Source organism: Camelina sativa, chromosome 15 (genome assembly GCF_000633955.1).
Source record: "Camelina sativa cultivar DH55 chromosome 15, Cs, whole genome shotgun sequence".
Classification (NCBI taxonomy): domain Eukaryota; kingdom Viridiplantae; phylum Streptophyta; class Magnoliopsida; order Brassicales; family Brassicaceae; genus Camelina; species Camelina sativa.
This window is the reverse complement of record NC_025699.1, coordinates 4891237-4909178: the sequence shown is the minus strand read 5'-3', so window position 1 is coordinate 4909178 and position 17942 is coordinate 4891237. Positions and strand designations below refer to the sequence as shown.

Below are 17942 nucleotides of genomic sequence, written 5' to 3'. Positions count from 1 at the left end.
AACGATGCCGCTTAACCTCTAGAATTCCAGACCGACTTTATTTTCATTCTTTTGTTTTGTTTTGTTTTCTGTGGAATCGAATTAGTAGAGCGAAAGAGTGTGTTCATAGCTGAGAAAAAAACCCTAAATCTCTCCTTCTTCTTCGTCTACGTCTTCTCCGAATCTGCAAGTATGAGTCGATCAGGTCAGCCTCCGGATCTGAAGAAGTAAGTTTCTCTCCGCTACTTCAATCTCTCTGTTTTGGATTTTTTTGTTTGGGATTTTTTTCTCTACATCCAGATGTTTTAGTTTCAAATCGAGCTTCGTGTTTGAGTGTTTCTGATTTTTGTTCTTCGTTCGTTTCATGTAATTCCAGGTACATGGACAAGAAACTCCAAAGTAAGCTCCTCCCATCTCCCTCTCTCTTTTTTTTTTTGAAGTGTTTCAGTGTTTTTACCTAGTCTCTTGCTGTGAATTGCTTCAAACTCTTGAACCTAATAGCGATGTTTAGTGAAGATATGTATTGCATTTCAATTCATATCAATAGAACAAGTATCACATAGTACATAGCATAGTCTCTTCTCATTGATTACAATTGGTTTAGTCAAAGTTGCAGCAGGATGGTTTATGGATTATTTGGTTTTGTTTCTTCTAATGCCTTTTATTATTGAACATTTGTTTCTTTTGGTAAATGGTTATGGTCAAGAGAAGTTATTGTCTCATTTTTTTTTTTGTGTGTTTCCCCTCCAATTGTAGTTAAGCTTAATGCCAACCGAACGGTAGTTGGAACTCTCCGTGGGTTTGATCAGTTTATGAATCTTGTTGTGGATAACACTGTTCAAGTCAATGGTGATGACAAGACTGACATTGGGATGGTGGTACGTTTTCTCTATCTCTCTTTGTCTTCACTTTTGGAAGATACCACAGAATGTTCTGGATGTATTCATCCATCATCTGTTCTGTTTTTAACATATTATATTTCCTGGATGCAGGTGATTAGAGGAAACAGCATTGTCACTGTTGAGGCTCTTGAACCAGTTGGAAGATCTTAGCTTTGATTACTTTGCTTTGCACCACCAGTATTCTCAATCTCAATCATCTTCTGTAATATGAGTTTGACTTAGTTTGCTCTCTTGTACTTGGCATGTATGGATCTTGAAGAAGTTTAACTTGATGATATTCAACTTCTTTGACTCCCTTCACTTCTGTCTCACTCCTGCTTATGCTCTGAAGTCTTCTTTTTTTTTTAACCCTTGGCTAGATCTGGATATACTGTCCAATTGTGTCCAATTATATTCCTCATAGGGTTACATCTTTGGTCCAACAATTTTTATGCATTGCTACACAACTCTACAAATGAGATTCAAGGGAAAAGCTAACTTTGATTGGGCCAAACCTTACACAAAGTAAAATACTTTTTGTTGTAAAGATCTGAATTTTGGGCAAACGAGCTCCAACGGTCGTTTTCTTTTGCTTGCTTTTATCACTAATCCTCAAAACCTTTAGTTTTTTTACCCATCTTTCTCTAATTAGATCATGATTGTGCCGTTTGGCTCCTCTGTTATTATGATAAAGATGTTTCGTGAATAAGCAGAAGCGAAAAGAAAAAGGGAATAATAGAGTAAACGAGAAAAGAGAAGTGAAAGTGGAAGGAATCAAGGAAGCATGTGCCCCACGAAGTATTGTTTGCAAGGCAATTGAAATGATGATGATACGGTACCATCCATATAATCTAAATCTAAATCTGACTATCTCCAATAAAACAGCAACAACAACAACAACAACACGTAATCACAACGGAATGTTCGGCACGTGGGTCGTCGTCGTCGTCGTCGGCACATACACACACGTGGGGTGGTATTAGTTTCCAACTTACATTCCTCTTTCTTGTTCTATAAATCAACAAAAACTTATGATACACATCTATCTAACCATGACTCGATGTACTTTATTGGTAGAAAAAGTAGGTATTTGTGTTTTGTCATTTACAATTTGATGTGTGTTTTTATTTAAACATTCGTGGTCGGGGTATCTCTAACTAATATAGCAAAAGTTTGATTAGAAAATTTAAAACACATGGATTTACAACTAATCCAAAAAGAACTTCCACCAACTTCACTTTATTTCCTTTTTCTTTGATTCTTTTCTCTTTAGTTTTTGGGAAGAGGCTAGAGAGAGTCTGAGAGATTGCTTCTTTCTAAATTCTAACGGTAACAACTATTCCATGAAAACGTAAACTAACTTGATATATTTATTCTCGTGGACCATTGCAGGTTACTAAAATATTCACTTTGGATTATTATACAAGTTGTTCAATAAAACTTCACCATCCTTTTCTTTTGGCTATAATATATCAATCACATTTTTGATCAAAATTGGTTTTTGACTGATTTAAGACACATCGTTTATATTATCATTAGGCAAATAAACTCCCACAATGATTTAACAACTACGGAAAATGTAAATTATTCACAATTTGCATGGATTAAAATTTTGTATTCAAATTCGACCAAAAAAACATAGAAAATTTATTATTATGTGAATTTTCAACTAACTTAACTATCATTCCTATTCCACTTTTTTATTTTTGTGTAATGCCATATTTGTTCTGGGAAGATTAGTTGTGATTAGGTTACCAAGTAACATAAGACTAGTCTTATTGTAGATAAAATTCTTTTACCATTTGCTCTCAACTGAATATTATGGTAGATTACTTCTTTTACAAGTGTGTTTGACTTTGTCATAGATAATATATCTCCAGTATGGGAACATAACAAAACGGAGTTATTTAATAATAGTCAGAATTAGAATTGTGAATTATCCTAGTAGATAGTATATTTGATATCATCTCACATAGAAACAAAAAGTTATTACATACTATCTACTTTAGATACTTTTTCCTTAAAGAGAGAGAGACACCATTACAAAAAGGAACACAGCAAAGAAAAAGAAAAAAGACAGCTCGACCTTCATCTTCCTTGTTAATAATCTCTTCATCTTCTCTCTCACCAACCTCCACCTATCTCTCTCTTTATCTCTTCTGTGAGCCACGACTTGTGCTGTTGTGTATACAATACGAAGAAGCAAGAAAGAAAGATTGAAGTGTGATAATTACAAAGCCACCAACTAAAACCCTTTCTTCAATTCAACTCTACGCGTCTCTTAGTAATACCCAAAAAAAAAAGTTTTAATCTTTTTTTTTTCCCAACAGAAACCAAAGCAAATCATTAATTACTCCCATTTACTAATCCAATTTTCTAGGTTTTTTTCTCTGAATTTTGTTTCTTATTAAAGATTGATTCTTTATAGCTCTATTGATTTTGACCTCTCCTTCACTGTTTCTTCTCATTGAGAGAGAGAGAGAGAGAGAGAGAGAGAGTACCCATCACTCCAAGATTTGATTTTTATTTTGGATTATCCTTTGAGAGAATGGCCAAAGTACTAAAATCAAGCCAATCATGCCATTTCCCTTCACCTTCAAGCTCTTCTTCTTCTTCTACATCATGTGGTGGCAATGATTGTAACAGAGACCCACATTCTCCTTTTAACATTTCTCAAGAGGAAGAGGAAGAGGAGAGAAGCGAGAAAGAAAGAGAAAGATTCGAGCTTTCCTCTGCATTGGAGATTCTTGTTTCTGCTATTAGAAGGTCTGTGATTGGTGGCTGTGTTGGTGAAGAAGATCTTTGTTCTATGGAGATTGGTGTTCCTACTGATGTTAGGCATGTCGCTCATGTCACCTTTGATCGTTTCCATGGCTTTCTCGGTTTGCCTGTTGAGTTTGAACCTGAAGTCCCCAGACGTGCTCCTAGCGCAAGGTTCGTTTTTTTAGTCCCTTATCGATTTTTATTTGGTGATTGAGTTTGTTGTTTAAATGCTTTAATCAATTATAAGGAACCAATTAGTGTCTGTGGTTTAGTTTCTATATCCTCTGAAATGATTCTACTTGCGATTAGTGTAGCCCCTGACATTTTTGATGTTCTTGAATCAAATCCCTTATGTTCTATGAGTTTGGATGATACCTTTTATCAAGTAGATGGTTTGTTTAAGGATCTTGAGTGAGGTAGATAGATTAAGGACTTCTTGTGTGATTTACATTTTCTCAACTCTTTGCCAACTTTGATGTTCTTGAATCAAAATTTCTTGTTTTCTTACAATGTGCATGGTTAGTCAACGCTCTTGAGTGAGTAGATAGATAGTTTTACTCTTTTGTTCGAGCAGAAGCTGATTAAGACTGTGTTTGTAAATGCAGTGCTACCGTGTTTGGAGTCTCTACCGAGTCAATGCAGCTATCTTATGATACTAGAGGGAACATCGTGCCTACAATACTTTTGATGATGCAGAGTCACTTGTACAGTAGAGGCGGGTTGCGGGTAAGTGTTAATCTGCATGTTTATACCAATTTTTTCATCCGGTTTTGCGACAATGGGTTAATAAAGATTTATTTGTTTCGTTTGTTGTATATAGGTAGAAGGAATTTTCAGGATTAATGGTGAGAATGCTCAAGAGGAATACATAAGGGAAGAGTTGAATAAAGGTGTTATACCTGATAACATTGATGTCCACTGCCTAGCAAGTCTCATTAAGGTAAAAAACCTGTGAACTTCCCAACGATCATAAAGGTGTTGTTTCTTTTTACTTTTTTCTTGAATTTTGGTTTTTCTTCTAGGCTTGGTTTAGGGAACTTCCGAGTGGTGTTCTGGATTCGCTCTCACCAGAGCAAGTAATGGAGTCTGAGAGTGAAGATGAGTGTGTGGAGCTTGTAAGGCTTCTTCCTTCAACTGAAGCTTCTTTGTTAGATTGGGCTATCAATCTAATGGCTGATGTTGTCGAGATGGAACAACTTAATAAGATGAATGCTCGCAACATTGCAATGGTTTTTGCACCTAACATGACTCAGGTTAGTGTTTCGAATGTATCTCTTATGATTGTTTTATGTGTACGTTTTTGGTAAATGACATCAGTCAAAATTGCAGATGTTGGATCCATTGACGGCTCTCATGTATGCTGTGCAAGTTATGAACTTTCTTAAAACACTTATTGTGAAGACGCTTAAAGACCGGAAAGAATCTCGAGACAGGTTGGTTCCAGCCTCAAATCCAAGTCCTCGGGACCATAATGGTGATCAGAGCAGCAGTAGACAACTGTTGCATCTCATGAAAGCTAACAAGGATGAAGCTTTAGACAGCTCTGAGGCCGAGATGAAAGACAAAGAAGTGTCTGCAGATGAAGAAGAAGAAGAAGAAGAAGAAGAAGAAGAATCTGTAGAAAATCCAGAACTTGTTGGCATAAAGTCTTCTCAGGTGAAAAGCTGTAATAATGGAGGTTATGGACAGAAACACAATGATTGGGAGGAGCAGAGGAAGAAGACTACAACAACCATGTCTAAAGCGAATAGTATTGTCGGACGCGTGAATTACAGAGTTGAGCTATTCGAAGCTTGGCGATGAGGAAAGGTGAATAGTTGTTGTTTTTTATCCAACTTTTGGATTTTCTTGATTTGGGTTTTGTGGGATGGATGGATGGATGATGCTTTTAAATTTTGATGGTGGTTGCTTGTGTATCAAGAAATGCTACGTCTCTGCATATAATTTTGAAAAAGATAAGCTTCTGCATTCTGCTTAAGGTTTTATGTTAAGAATCTGCAACTTTTGCAGAATTATCGTCATATATATTAACGACTGTAGATGTAAACAAAAGATCTTAAAATTAAAACAGAACATATTAGAAACTTACAATCACACTCTTTTTTCCAAGACAACTAGACAAGCATGAAGCATTACATCGTCGTTACATTGAGACTTGAGAGTGGCAGGTCTTGGAAATTATTGAAGGAAACAAATGAAAAACATCACAGAAGTTGAATATTTCTTAGTCAACGAAACGACATGACTGACAGACGTTTTGTTCCTGCAGTTGGCATGCTGAGTCACATGGTGTGCATACTTATCAAACAAGGTATCGATAATCTCTTTTCCAAAATGGGCAGTGAGCATTGGTTCACTAACCGCTCTAATACAATTGGCTTCATGCTTCATGCCCATCTTCTTCGTTGTAGTCGCAGTTACTATAACCAAGATCGAATCCATGTTCCTCCAATTCATTGATTTCAAAAGAGCCCCTCGTTTCGTGTTACTTCTTTGAGTTCATGTACGTTCGGATCATAAAACGGCATGTTGAACGTATCCAGCTTTGATTCACTGACATGGCCATGTTTTATATGAAGATTGGGATGATTGTTGTGGCCCTAAATTTGATTAATAATAGATTGTATTGTATTTGTTTGTGTTCATGCTCTCAATAAATACCTAATGAATGCGTCTAATTAAAATGTTTGACCAGTAAAAATGAATAATTTGATTTGATGTACCTCGAAAACTAAGTCACGGAGAGATTTTGATAGCAATGTCCAAAAATGACAACAATCTCTATACATTGGATCTTTAAGATGAGTGTTTCTTCCGATGAAGTTAAGAACCATACGTCCATTAGAGACAATTTCTTCAGAACGTAATCTTAGAAACATCGTGAAATCTTTTTGGAATTGATTCAAGTAAGCCTTGTATGCACTTTTAGGACTTGAACTTGTTATGTACACATTCCCCACATTATTCTCAAGCTTCTCAGGGTCCCCCTATATATATCTCCTTGACTCCTTTTTAACATTTACTTCCACTTTCCACTCCATAAGGTAAACTTCTCTTCTCTCTCTCTCTTCTCTTATTTTTTTTTTGCTTGGTCCATGTCGCGCTCTTTACGCTAATGCCGCCGTCGAAGGACTTGCTTCCGCCCGTCTCTTATCCCTGTTTGTGAAGGCTCCGCCGTCATGTTCCTAGTAGCCGCCGGATCCAGCCGAGACCGTGAGGCGTCTCGGTCGCGCCATCCTTGCTATGGCACCTTCGTCTCGACACGTCTTCTCTCAACGTCTCTTTCCTTCTTGTACTGAAGGGCTTGGCACCACCGTACTCAGGACGCGCAAACCACACTATTCTGCCGAATTGTGGCTACTAGCGCGCCATGTGCTAAGATCTTCCGTGGAGGTGCGCGTGACGCTGGATCGCGCGGGTTGAGGCCTTGAGACGCGCGGAGGTTGAAGGTGCGCTGATCTTGAGGCGGTGGTGCGCGGAGACTGAGGGTTCGTAGATCTTGGCGAGATCATGCGGGTTGAAACGTGGTAGCGCGCATTGACGCGGAGGCTTGTCCACTCATGGTGCGGCTTAGTAAGAGGCTCGAAGCTTATTGGCGCGTCAGCTTTTCCACGTTGTGATGTGTAGACCTCGATGGGATGGCGTACTGGCGCGAGGGTTGACGCGGAGGCTCACAAAACAGTCAAGGCGTGCCAAGGCGTGGCAATGGTGACAGATGCGTGGTTCTTGGCGCCATGGTTCGTACTGGATTATTTTGAGGTGTAGAGCTCATCGAAAACTTCTCGTACCGGCGTGATGGTGGTGCCGCGCGTGATCGATGTGGTTTCTCGCAGGTGTGACTCTCTCTTAGGGCGTCGTAGATACGGGGCGCCTTGCAATGGCATCTCGTCGGTGCAGTTTCCTTAGGTCATGGATTCGTTGAGAGCTTGTAACGAGTATTGGCGTGGAGCAGCTTGATACGAGGCGTGGAATGACTTGATACGAGGCGTGGAACGACTTGATACGAGGCATGGAACAGCTTAATACGAGGCGTGGAGCTTGGTCCTAGGCATGGTGTTGGTGGCTCGCTATGCTGTATTCCGTATTCATGGCGTTTACGATGAAGTTTGACGCACGATCATCACTGATTGATTAGTTGATTGGTTTTGCAAGGTCTCGCGCCATGGCTTCAGGAGACGATATCTTTGGTGAAGTTCCAAAGGAGTTAGGAGATGACCAGTGAGCGCTTTAGACGAACCGAAGTGGCCTGTTTCCTTTGGATAACCCGAGCTCAAGTTTGATTCCCCGACCTTCAGGCCAACGACGTGGAATGCGGTCAGACTCTCGATTATGGGAGCCGGGACATTGCATTTTTGAAACTATCGATTTTGATTATCCAGAATGCGGTCAGACTCTCGATTATGGGAGCCCAGGAAGGCGTCAAGATCGATCACAAAATTTTCGAGCTAGTCACCTCCTTTAAACTTGACAACACGGGGTTGTGCAGTGCTTGTTCCAGGCCAGGCTTCAAGATTTCGCGTGGCCACAAAACTCATGTTCACGATTGGCAGAGCAAGTTCTTCTTCGTGGAAGTGAATAAGCTCTTCGTCGAGGATCCGTCCATGCCTTTCTCCTCCGCATGTCGTCTATTGCTTTTGTCTGCTAACCATTTATGTTTTATACTTGCAGGTGCTCCTTCGTCTCCAGCTGCGTGTGCTCCTGACCTTCGTAATAGCGTTGTGGTACTTCTAGGGAGTGGGAATTTGTGGTAGCCTAACATTCTTTCTCATTTCAAGACTTGTAAGTCTCGATCCTCGTTTCTTCTTGTTTCGAGACTTATGCATATTTTTGCCTATCTTACTATATTGCTCGTTCTGCAGGTTCTCTGATTGGTTTCCAGATGGGATATAACGAGATTCCGTGCTACGCTGATTTGTTTGATGCAGATGAAGCGCCAACTGTTGTGACCGAGCTTCATGCGCATGATGCTAAGGTTAATGCTGAGATTGTCGTCGAGGAGCGTGGGACAGGCGAGGTGCCTATTTCCCAGAGTGAAGCTACGCGTAGAGCTCATTCTGCTAGGGTCATTGCGGCTCGTGCTGTGACGAAGATTTCGTCGGCACCTCGCGGGAGTGCTCCAGCCTCATCTTATGGTGGCAAACGTTCCCGGAAAAGGACCTCACGCACCAGTGCCCGGAGTGACGCAGGAGCGAGTTATAGGCGCCACCACCCTTTGCAGGATGGTCGTGAAGACGTCGATCAGTCGTTCTCCTTTTGCTACGAAAATAAGGACCAAATGTTCTGCAACGACAGGCGAGCTTGCGCGGACCTTGCCAGCAAAATCCTTGGTGACTTTGTTCCGCTTTCGACGCCTAGCGATCTAGCTTGCGCGTCCACGTATGAGGATTGGGCTCATCGTCAATTTCAGGTTTTCATCCGTTTCTTCAATTTATTCTGATTGGAATATCACTTGTTGACACAACCAGATCGTCTTCCTTATGCTTTCAGGGGATGAGCTGCATGAACCGTCTCGTTGGTGACTACGAGGATAAGGTGAGGGCGGCTAAGAGAGAAGCTGCTTTGGCTCAAACCGCTCTCGCTCAATTTGAGCGATCGAGCAAGGAGAACTTAGCGTTACTGGAGGTGAAGGTCAAGGAGATGACGGCTTCGATAAAGCAGACCAAGTCAAAGCTTGCTTCCGAGACGGCACGGCTGAGGAAGGCGCGCGATGAGCATGGTGAGGAGGAACGCGCGAAGGCTGCTGTCGAGATTGAGGGTCATCGTGCGCGTATCGATCGTCTTAGCAGACATGTACTTGCGTCTCGCGCCAGGATGCCTGACTTGCTTAGTCTCAGCCAGGTGAAAGGTACTAGGGAATGCCTTCAAACGATGATCAACAAGGGCATCTCCATTCCTGAGGAGAAAATGGTGCGTCTTGCTGCTAGCCAGGCAGAGTATCAGGCGAAAGTTAACAGGATCGTGGTGCCTCCGCTCCTTGATGGTGATCTTGAGTCCTTCCCGAAGTTTGCTGCCGGAAACGCTGACAAGACTACTAATGAGTGATCAGTCTATGTTGTATTCTCGCTTGTTGTTTTTGTTTTTATTATGGATTGTGTCATTGTTGCAGATTTGGTCGACTTCATGAACTTTGTTATTTGAACCTCTATTGATCGTTTGCATTATTTTCGTGCGAGTGTTGATCATTGTCAATTTTTGTCGCTTTATCTTTGCGATGAAGGCGCGACGACTTTGTCGGTTACATGACATATTTTGCAGTGCAGGACGTCTCCTGGCTTACCCTGGATATGTTTTTTCCCGAAACGCCGAGAGTAGACAAGACGTGCGAGTTGGAAACTTTGGCTTATTCACTCTGCTCTCTGCTAGCTCTCTGCGAGTTTGGGCTCGACTTAAAAATTCTTACCGAAGCAAGGCTGTGGATTTTTTCACCGCTACTGCGGAGCGCTTGCGAGTATGGACTCAACTTTGATTCTTTACGAAAGTAAAATATGAATTATTTCACCACGACATTCATGCGGAATGTGTTAAGAGATGTGCACCTGGCCAGGGCGTCAGCATAAGAATCGACTGATTGCTCAGGAGTGTTTCCTTGTGAAACTTTATTTTTCATGTTATAGATGTGCTTCATGGGAGGCTGCCTACGTACGTATCCCAAAATGGATTAAGCCATTCGTAGTTCATATTACATAGGAGTGCTCGGTAATATGAGCGATTTTTTTTTAAAGCGGCTTAGTAATAATATCGCTTGAGGTTAACATAGTTCCATGACCGGGAGACTAGCATGCCATCCAGTTTGACTAGCTGGTAGACTCCTGGTTTGACGACCTTTAAGATTAAGTAAGGACCTCCTAATACGCGCCGAGCTTTCCAGTTCTTCTCAGCCGTGTTCTTGTATACTTTGCGGAGGAGTAAATCACCCTCGGCAAAGTGATGACACCAAGGATCGCATGTTTTTCAATGACGGGCGCCATCACGCTACGCATCAAGACCTATGCGCCATCGTCCCATCACGCCATCACGCCATCATGCCAACATCTACGCGTCAAGACCTATGCGTCATCACGCCAACATCTATGCGTCAAGACCTATGCGCCATCACGCCAACATTTACGCGTCGAGACCTATGCGCCATCGCGAGCCTCAACAGCGAGACATCGTATGCGCCACCACATCGCACACGCCTTCAAACTCGGATCCGCAACCAAAGTCAGATCCGTCGTGCTCCTCGCCTTATCCAGATCCACGCGCGCCCACCAAACATCGCCGCCGGAAAACCCCTTTCGCGTTTCCCCTCACGACGGCAATCAAAACCGGCGCGTCACCATTCTCTCGACCTGCGCGCCCTCCACTGCATACGCGCCACGATTGCGCGTCCTGGCCGGAACAAATCACTACGCTGAGCCTGCGCGCCATCGCGTCTCCGGCTATTGGCTCCCCTCGCCGTCTTTAACCGAAGCACTAATTCAACAAATATATGTGGTTCGATTCGTATACAGGCGATTTTGGAGCTGATGAGGAGCAGTGTCATCTCTCGCAAATGCAGCGAAGCCTCTCAATGGATTTGCCTTCACTGATTCCTCTGCAACTTCCGTCTCGGATGATGATGAAGACGAAAGAAGTGTCTGCGACAACGTCGTCGGCGAAGAGAAATGGCGAGCGGAAGCAGAAGTCGAGAGAGCTCTGCAAGCACTTCGAGAACTCATAATCTTCCCTTTTCGCTACCCTCTCGAAGCTCGACCGCTTGGTCTCAAAGTACACATCAACACCTCTGTTTAGATTCATAGCTTCTGTATTTTGTTTTTCAATTGGTTTGATTAGCTTTGCTTTTACTCATCATTGCAGTGGCCTAGAGGATTGCTTCTCTACGGTCCTCCTGGAAACCGGCAAGGTAAAACCTTTATTTCAAGCTTGAAATTTTCATTGTGCGTTGGGTTCTTCAAAGTTCTCAACTTCGATCTTACATAAGCTAATTCGCTCGTATTGCAATTTTGATTACTGTAGACAAGCTTGGTCCGTGATGTTGTCTAGGAATGTGATGCACATTTGATTGTCTTGATGTACTTTTGTGTTGTAGCTTCTGTATGATTTATGGTCTATAGGAATAGGCTAAAGCTAAGTTTTGTGTGTATGATTTATGGTCTTTGTGTGTCAATGCTCTGTCCAGTCCTCATTCTGTACATCGTGCACATGCTGGTGAAAGCGAGAAGGTTTTAAGGGAAGATTTTGTCGAGGCTTCTTCTCACGCATTTTCAGACAGGCCCTCTGTGATTTTTATCGATGAAATCGACGTTCTTTCTAATTTTGATCTTGGTTAATTTGGATTAACGCATCATCATCATCAACAAAAAGCCTCTCAATGGTATCTGTCTCATTTCTTTTGATATACATCAGATTCTAATAGATGATTCTCTCGCCCTGAGCTTGTATAATTATAGTTTCCTAATGTTTTATGAAGAGGATCTTTGTTCTATGGAGATTGGTGTTCCCACTGATGTTAAACATGTCTTGTCGCTCATGTCACCTTTGATCGTCTCCATGGCTTCCTTGGCTGGCCTGTTGAGTTTGAACCTGAAGTCCCCAGACGAGCTCCTAGTGCAAGGTTCGCTTTTTTCTATTTGTCTCTTATCAACTTTTTATTTGGTGTTCTTGAATCTAATTCTCATTTTTTCGATGAGATTGGTTGAAATTTCTTACAATGTGCATGGTTAGTCAACGCTTTGAGTAAGTAGAGTAGATAGATAGTTTTACTCCTTTGTTCGAACAGAAGCTGATTAGGACTGTATTTGTAAACGCAGTGCTACCGGGTTTAGAGTCTCTACCGAGTCAATGCAGCTATCTTATGATACTAGAGGGAACATCGTGCCTACAACACTTTTGATGATGCAGAGTCACTTGTACAGTAGAGGTGGATTGCGGGTGCGTGTATATCTGCATCTTTTAATTAAATGCAAAAGATTTATTTGCTTCGTTTGTTGTATATAGGTTGAAGGAACTTTCAGGATTAATGGTGAGGATGCTCAAGAGGAGTACATAAGAGAAGAGTTGAATAAAGGTGTTATTCCTGATCACATGTCCACTGCCTAGCATGTCTCATTAAGGTAAAAACCCATAAACTTCCCAACGATCATGTTGTTTCTTTTTCCTGATTGTCTTTTACCCTTTTTCTTGAATTCTTGAATTATGGTTTTTCTTCTAGGCTTGGTTTAGGGAACTTCCGAGTGGTGTTTTGGATTCGCTCTCACCAGAGCAAGTAATGGAGTCTGAGAGTGAAGATCAGTGTGTGGACCTCGTAAGGCTTCTTCCCTCAACTGAAGCTTCTTTGTTAGATTGGGCTATCAATCTAATGGCTGATGTTGTCGAGATGGAACAACTTAACAAGATGAATGCTCGAAACATTGCAATGGTTTTTGCACCTAACATGACTCAGGTTAGTGTTTTGAATGTATCTCTTAAGACTGTTTATGTGTACGTTTTTGGTAAATGAAATCAGTCAAACTGCAGATGTTGGATCCATTGACGGCTCTCAGTTATGAACTTTCTTAAAACACTTATTGGTAAATGACATCATCAGTCAAATTGCAGATGTTGCATCCATTGACGGCTCTCATGTATGCTGTGCGAGTTATTAACTTTCTGAAAACGCTTATTGTGAAGACGCTTAAAGACCGGAAAGAATCTCGAGATAGGTTGGTTCCTGCCTCAAATCCAAGTCCTCGTTACCATAATGGTGATCAGAGCAGCAGAGACAACTGTTCCATCTCATGAAAGCTAACAAGGAAGAAGCTTTAGACAACTCTGAGGCCGAGATGAAAGACAAAGAAGTATCGTATCAGAAGTGTCTGCAGATGAAGAAGAAGAATCTCTAGCATCTCCAGAACTTGTTGCCATAAAGTCTTCTCAGGTGAAAATCTGTAACAATGGAGGTTATGGACAGAAACACAATGATTGGGAGGATCAGAGGAAGAAGACTCCAGCGACCATTTCTAAAGCGAGTAGTATTGTGGGACGCGTGAATTACAGAGTTAGCTATTCGAAGCTTGGCGATGAAGAAAGTTGAATAGTTGATGCTTTTGGATTTTTTTGTTTTGGGTTTTGTGGGATGTATGGATGCTTTTAAATTTTGATGATGGTTGCTTGTGTACCAAGAAAATGCTACGTTTCTGCTAATAATGTCAACAAAATCAGTTTCTGCTTCTCTTCCTAAGGTTTTATCTTGAAGAATCTGCAACTTTTGCAGGAATATCATCATCTACTATTATCTAATTTAGTTGTAAACAAATTTATTGAAGGAAACAAAAAGATCTTAAAATCGACCAGCACATTACATACAGTATAACAAATTTACAATCACACTCTTCTTCGTTACTTTGAGTGGCAGGTCTTGGAATTTAAACTTATTGAAGGAAACAAATTAACAAGAGTAAATACAAACAATTACACTCTGTTTCCCAAGACTAGGCATCACATCTTTACATTGAGTGGCAGGTCTTTGAATTTATTGAAGGAAACAAATTAACAACAGTAGAAACAAATAATTACATCCCACAAGTTGATTATTTCTTAATCAACGAAAGGACATGACTGACAGACGTTTTGTTCCTGCAGTTGGCATGCTGAGTCACATGGTGTGCATACTTATCAAACAAGGTATCGATGATGTCTTCTCCAAAATGTGCAGTGAGCATTGGTTCACTAACCGCTCTTATACAATTGGCTTCATTTTGTCCTGCTTCATGCTCATCTTCTTCGTTGTAGTCGCAGTTACTATAGCCAAGATCGAATCCATGTGCCTCCAATTCATTGATTTCAAAAGAGCCCTCGTTTCGTATCACTTCTTTGAGTTCATGTACGTTCGGATCATAAAACGGCATGTTGAACGTATCCAGCTTTGATTCACTGACATGGCCCTGTTTTATATGAAGATTGGGATGATTGTGGCCCTAAATTTGATTAATAATAGATTGTGTATTGTATATGTCCATGCTCTCAGTAAATACCTGAGACCATACTTGCATCTATTTAAAATGTTTGACCAGTAAAAATAAAATATTTGATTTGATGTACCTCGAAAACTAAGTCACGGAGAGATTTTGATAGCAATGTCCAAAAATGACAACAATCTCTATACAATGGATCCTTAAGATGAGTGTTTCTTCCGATAAAGTTTAGAACCATACGTCCATTAGAGACAATTTCTTCAGAACGTAATTTTAGAAACATCGTGAAATCTTTTTGGAATTGATTCAAGTAAGCCTTGTATGCACTTTTAGGACTTGAACTTGTTATGTACACATTCCCCACATTATTCTCAAGTTTCTCTGGAACCTTCAAACACACAATTACCTCATATAAATATCAAATATCAGTTGATATTTTATACAAAGAAACTTGTTATAACAAAGTCTTGTATTTTAAAGTACCTTAGAGAGCCAATGGAGAGCGTAAGAGGAATGTATCAAATGGAGGCTGTTGCGAGAGAAGAGCCTTGAATAGAAGGAACCTGGAGCTCCATAGACGAAACACGATGCTAATTTGTTTTTGATCTTCTTATTGAAGAAAGGTATGGACTTGAATGTCATGTTGAAATCGTTTTCCGGAAGATCGTTGAGACAACAATCGATTTCTGGCGGGTTTTCGTTCACATGTTGGCACAACACATTAATGGTGTTGATGATCTCAGAGACAGCCAAAAACGTGTTTTCTCCTGAAGAACAACCCAGTTCAGCAATTTTGATGTACGTTGGAAAGTCTAAGTTCATCATCATTTCTTCTGTGTTCTTTACCAAGACTGGTTTGGCCATCGATAAAACTCTTCTCTACAAACCAAAAAAGAAAACACGTATCAAAATTATAATAATCTCGATAATCTGTTTATGATGGACGATCTTCGTCTATGAGAAACTTGAATGAAAGTAAATGAACTCAAACTAGTTATGTACGTATCGGAAACTAGTGTACATGCATGTCTCATTCTTTATAAGTAACATATTAGTGATATAAACAAAACCGTTACAAGAGGACCTTTTATAGTCCTAGAAACGTCATCTAATTATCTCTTTTTTTTTTGGCTGAGGCAGAGCCGTCACTAATAGAACACAAGACTTTGATTTATATTGATTGTTTTTTGTTTACATTATTTTTCCTGCTTCATGCATAATATATATATTGTTACAATATATTTATTTTATAAAATTGAGTTTTGTTACAATTCGTATTTACAAAACAAATATAAGTATGCAAGTTCTTGAATATAGATGTAGTTTAATTTAATAATTAGGTGACATATAAACATTTAGCTAATGTTTTAGGTTTTATAACTTTATCAAAATGCAATATTGAAAAGAAAAATCATTTTTATCATCAAATAGTATTGATAAATATATTGGTTAAAACGAAGAAAAAAGAAGTTAGTGAAGAACCTGAAGACGAGAATTGGCGGAGTAACTGTTGGCTCCATCTCCACCACTCATACGTAGAGCTTTCACAAACGCATATTCATCAAGATCACAGTTATCATCAATATAGCTGCATCGAGATATACATATATCATTACATATAAAACTGCATGCATATATATTTTTAACGAGCTAAATCAAAGTAAATTATACATGTATATGTGTGTGTGTGTGTTTTGTATTAATAATGAATTGGAGAGACGAACCTCAAGGAAGGTAAGGTGTCGATGAATCTTGGATCCATTTTCATTATTGTACTAATTGATGATAAGATTTAGAAGAGAAATATCAGAAGATGTTTGTGTATCGAGGAAGCACTACACACTCTTCAATTTTATAGAGAGGTCGATGGAACTTAATCAATTACGTAGCACATTATATAAATCACATGAAACATGCCAAGTGACTGCAAAGTCGTTGCTCTTAATACCCAAAACAATATAATTAATATTGATTGTTGGATATGAGTTTTGCCCCCAACATTTACAGAAGCCCAAGCAGAAGATCTCAGGAAGTTTTGGATTTGAAGTTTTGGATTTGACCCAACAGGCCGCAAGGGCAAAATCGTCATTTTATAGAGACAGAAGAAACCCTAGGTCAATGGTCCACTATAAATACCTGAAGTCATTGTCACGTCAGACGATCCATTTTTGGGCAATTAGAGAGAGAAGAGCAATTACCTTCGTATTAACTGCGCTTAACTCCTTAATTTTCATTTTCTGTAAACATTTCTGTTAAATTCTACGTTAAATAAAAGGACCAGATCCGATTCATCCCATTTATATTCTTATCATTTATATTGTTGATTTCCTACATCAACAATTTGGCGCCCACCATGGGAAAGATTTCGACGAGGTCGTATGTGCGAGACCGAGCGAGATCGTGTGTGAATGAGGTTGCGTATGCGAGACATGGCGAGGTGGATCGTGTTTGCGGGTCGCGGCGATATGGTGCGGTGGATGTACTCGCGGTAACCTCAGGAATGGCGTTGTGAAGATTTGTTCCGATGTATCACGGAGACGTGAAGGCATAGCGCGTTAGTGCGCAAGTCTCGATTCGGGGCGTTTGGCGTGATGCTACGAGCGTTCCGCGGAACGACTTGTTGAATAAGTTCATATTTTGACGTTTTGCAAGCTTGAGACTCTTGGTGGCGAGATTGCGATCATAGCGGACAATGATCTCGGTGGCGTTATCAAGAATTTGCGTACGTGACTTATGGCGAGATCAGGAGTCTTCGTACGAGACTAAGGCGTGCTTGATCCGGCGTGATGGGGGAGCTCGCAGGTCCAGATGCCGGGGCGTGTTAGGATCGGTGATGACGGCGCCGTTGCCTCTCTCGTAAAGTCTTGAAGTAGAGATGATTCGCGTGGTAGTTGAAGGCAAGTTCGCCAGTTTGGTTGGCGTACTGATTGCGACGAACTCGAGACTTACGATGTCGAGATTATAGCGAGGTCGTGACCGGGGCGACATCAAAGTTTGGCGAGGTCGAGAGATCGAGGTTTTTGGTACTGAGGCAGCGAGCTACGGATTTTGGGGGCGAGGTCAAGATTCCCGTTGGCGATATCGAGATTCTCCGAGGCGAAGTGGCGAGGTAGCATATGTGACGAGACAGATGACAGTGAGCACGGTGGCGAGGTCGCGCTCGTAGCAAAGCGAGGTCGGCGAGATGGTGAGGTCAAGACCTTAGCGAGGTCGAAATTGCTGCGAGGTCGAGCTGGAATTTGGTGATGGCGAGGTGGACGTCGTACGGGAGTTGCGTACGAGATGGCAGGTTTAAGTGATTCGAACTTTGGCTGTGCGTACGAGGGTTAGCGAGTTCGAAGCTCATATACGAGATTTCTGCGTATGAGACTTTGACAAGTTCAAG

General features: G+C 40.9%; 3 protein-coding genes and 2 pseudogenes across 3 annotated transcripts; 3 read left to right on the top strand and 2 right to left on the bottom strand.

Annotated features, from left to right (window-relative positions):
* On the top strand, positions 37-1181 carry LOC104745355 (probable small nuclear ribonucleoprotein G). The gene is made up of 4 exons (XM_010466559.2): positions 37-206; positions 356-378; positions 736-857; positions 972-1181. Exons 1-4 carry the CDS (start codon positions 172-174, stop codon positions 1029-1031), a joined length of 240 nt encoding a protein of 79 aa, XP_010464861.1. The 5' UTR covers positions 37-171; the 3' UTR covers positions 1032-1181.
* Positions 2912-5601, top strand: LOC104745354 (rho GTPase-activating protein 4). The gene is made up of 5 exons (XM_010466558.2): positions 2912-3794; positions 4229-4349; positions 4444-4563; positions 4646-4876; positions 4953-5601. The coding sequence occupies exons 1-5, from the start codon at positions 3409-3411 to the stop codon at positions 5424-5426; spliced, it is 1332 nt and encodes a 443-aa protein (XP_010464860.1). The 5' UTR covers positions 2912-3408; the 3' UTR covers positions 5427-5601.
* LOC104748138 lies at positions 5802-6804 on the bottom strand (annotated as a pseudogene).
* Positions 10612-13817, top strand: LOC104745349 (annotated as a pseudogene).
* On the bottom strand, positions 14000-16463 carry LOC104745350 (salicylate/benzoate carboxyl methyltransferase). Its single transcript, XM_010466555.1, has 5 exons — positions 16282-16463; positions 16040-16145; positions 15041-15436; positions 14685-14945; positions 14000-14527 (listed from the first exon to the last, which is right to left on the bottom strand). Exons 1-5 carry the CDS (start codon positions 16323-16325, stop codon positions 14174-14176), a joined length of 1161 nt encoding a protein of 386 aa, XP_010464857.1. The 5' UTR covers positions 16326-16463; the 3' UTR covers positions 14000-14173.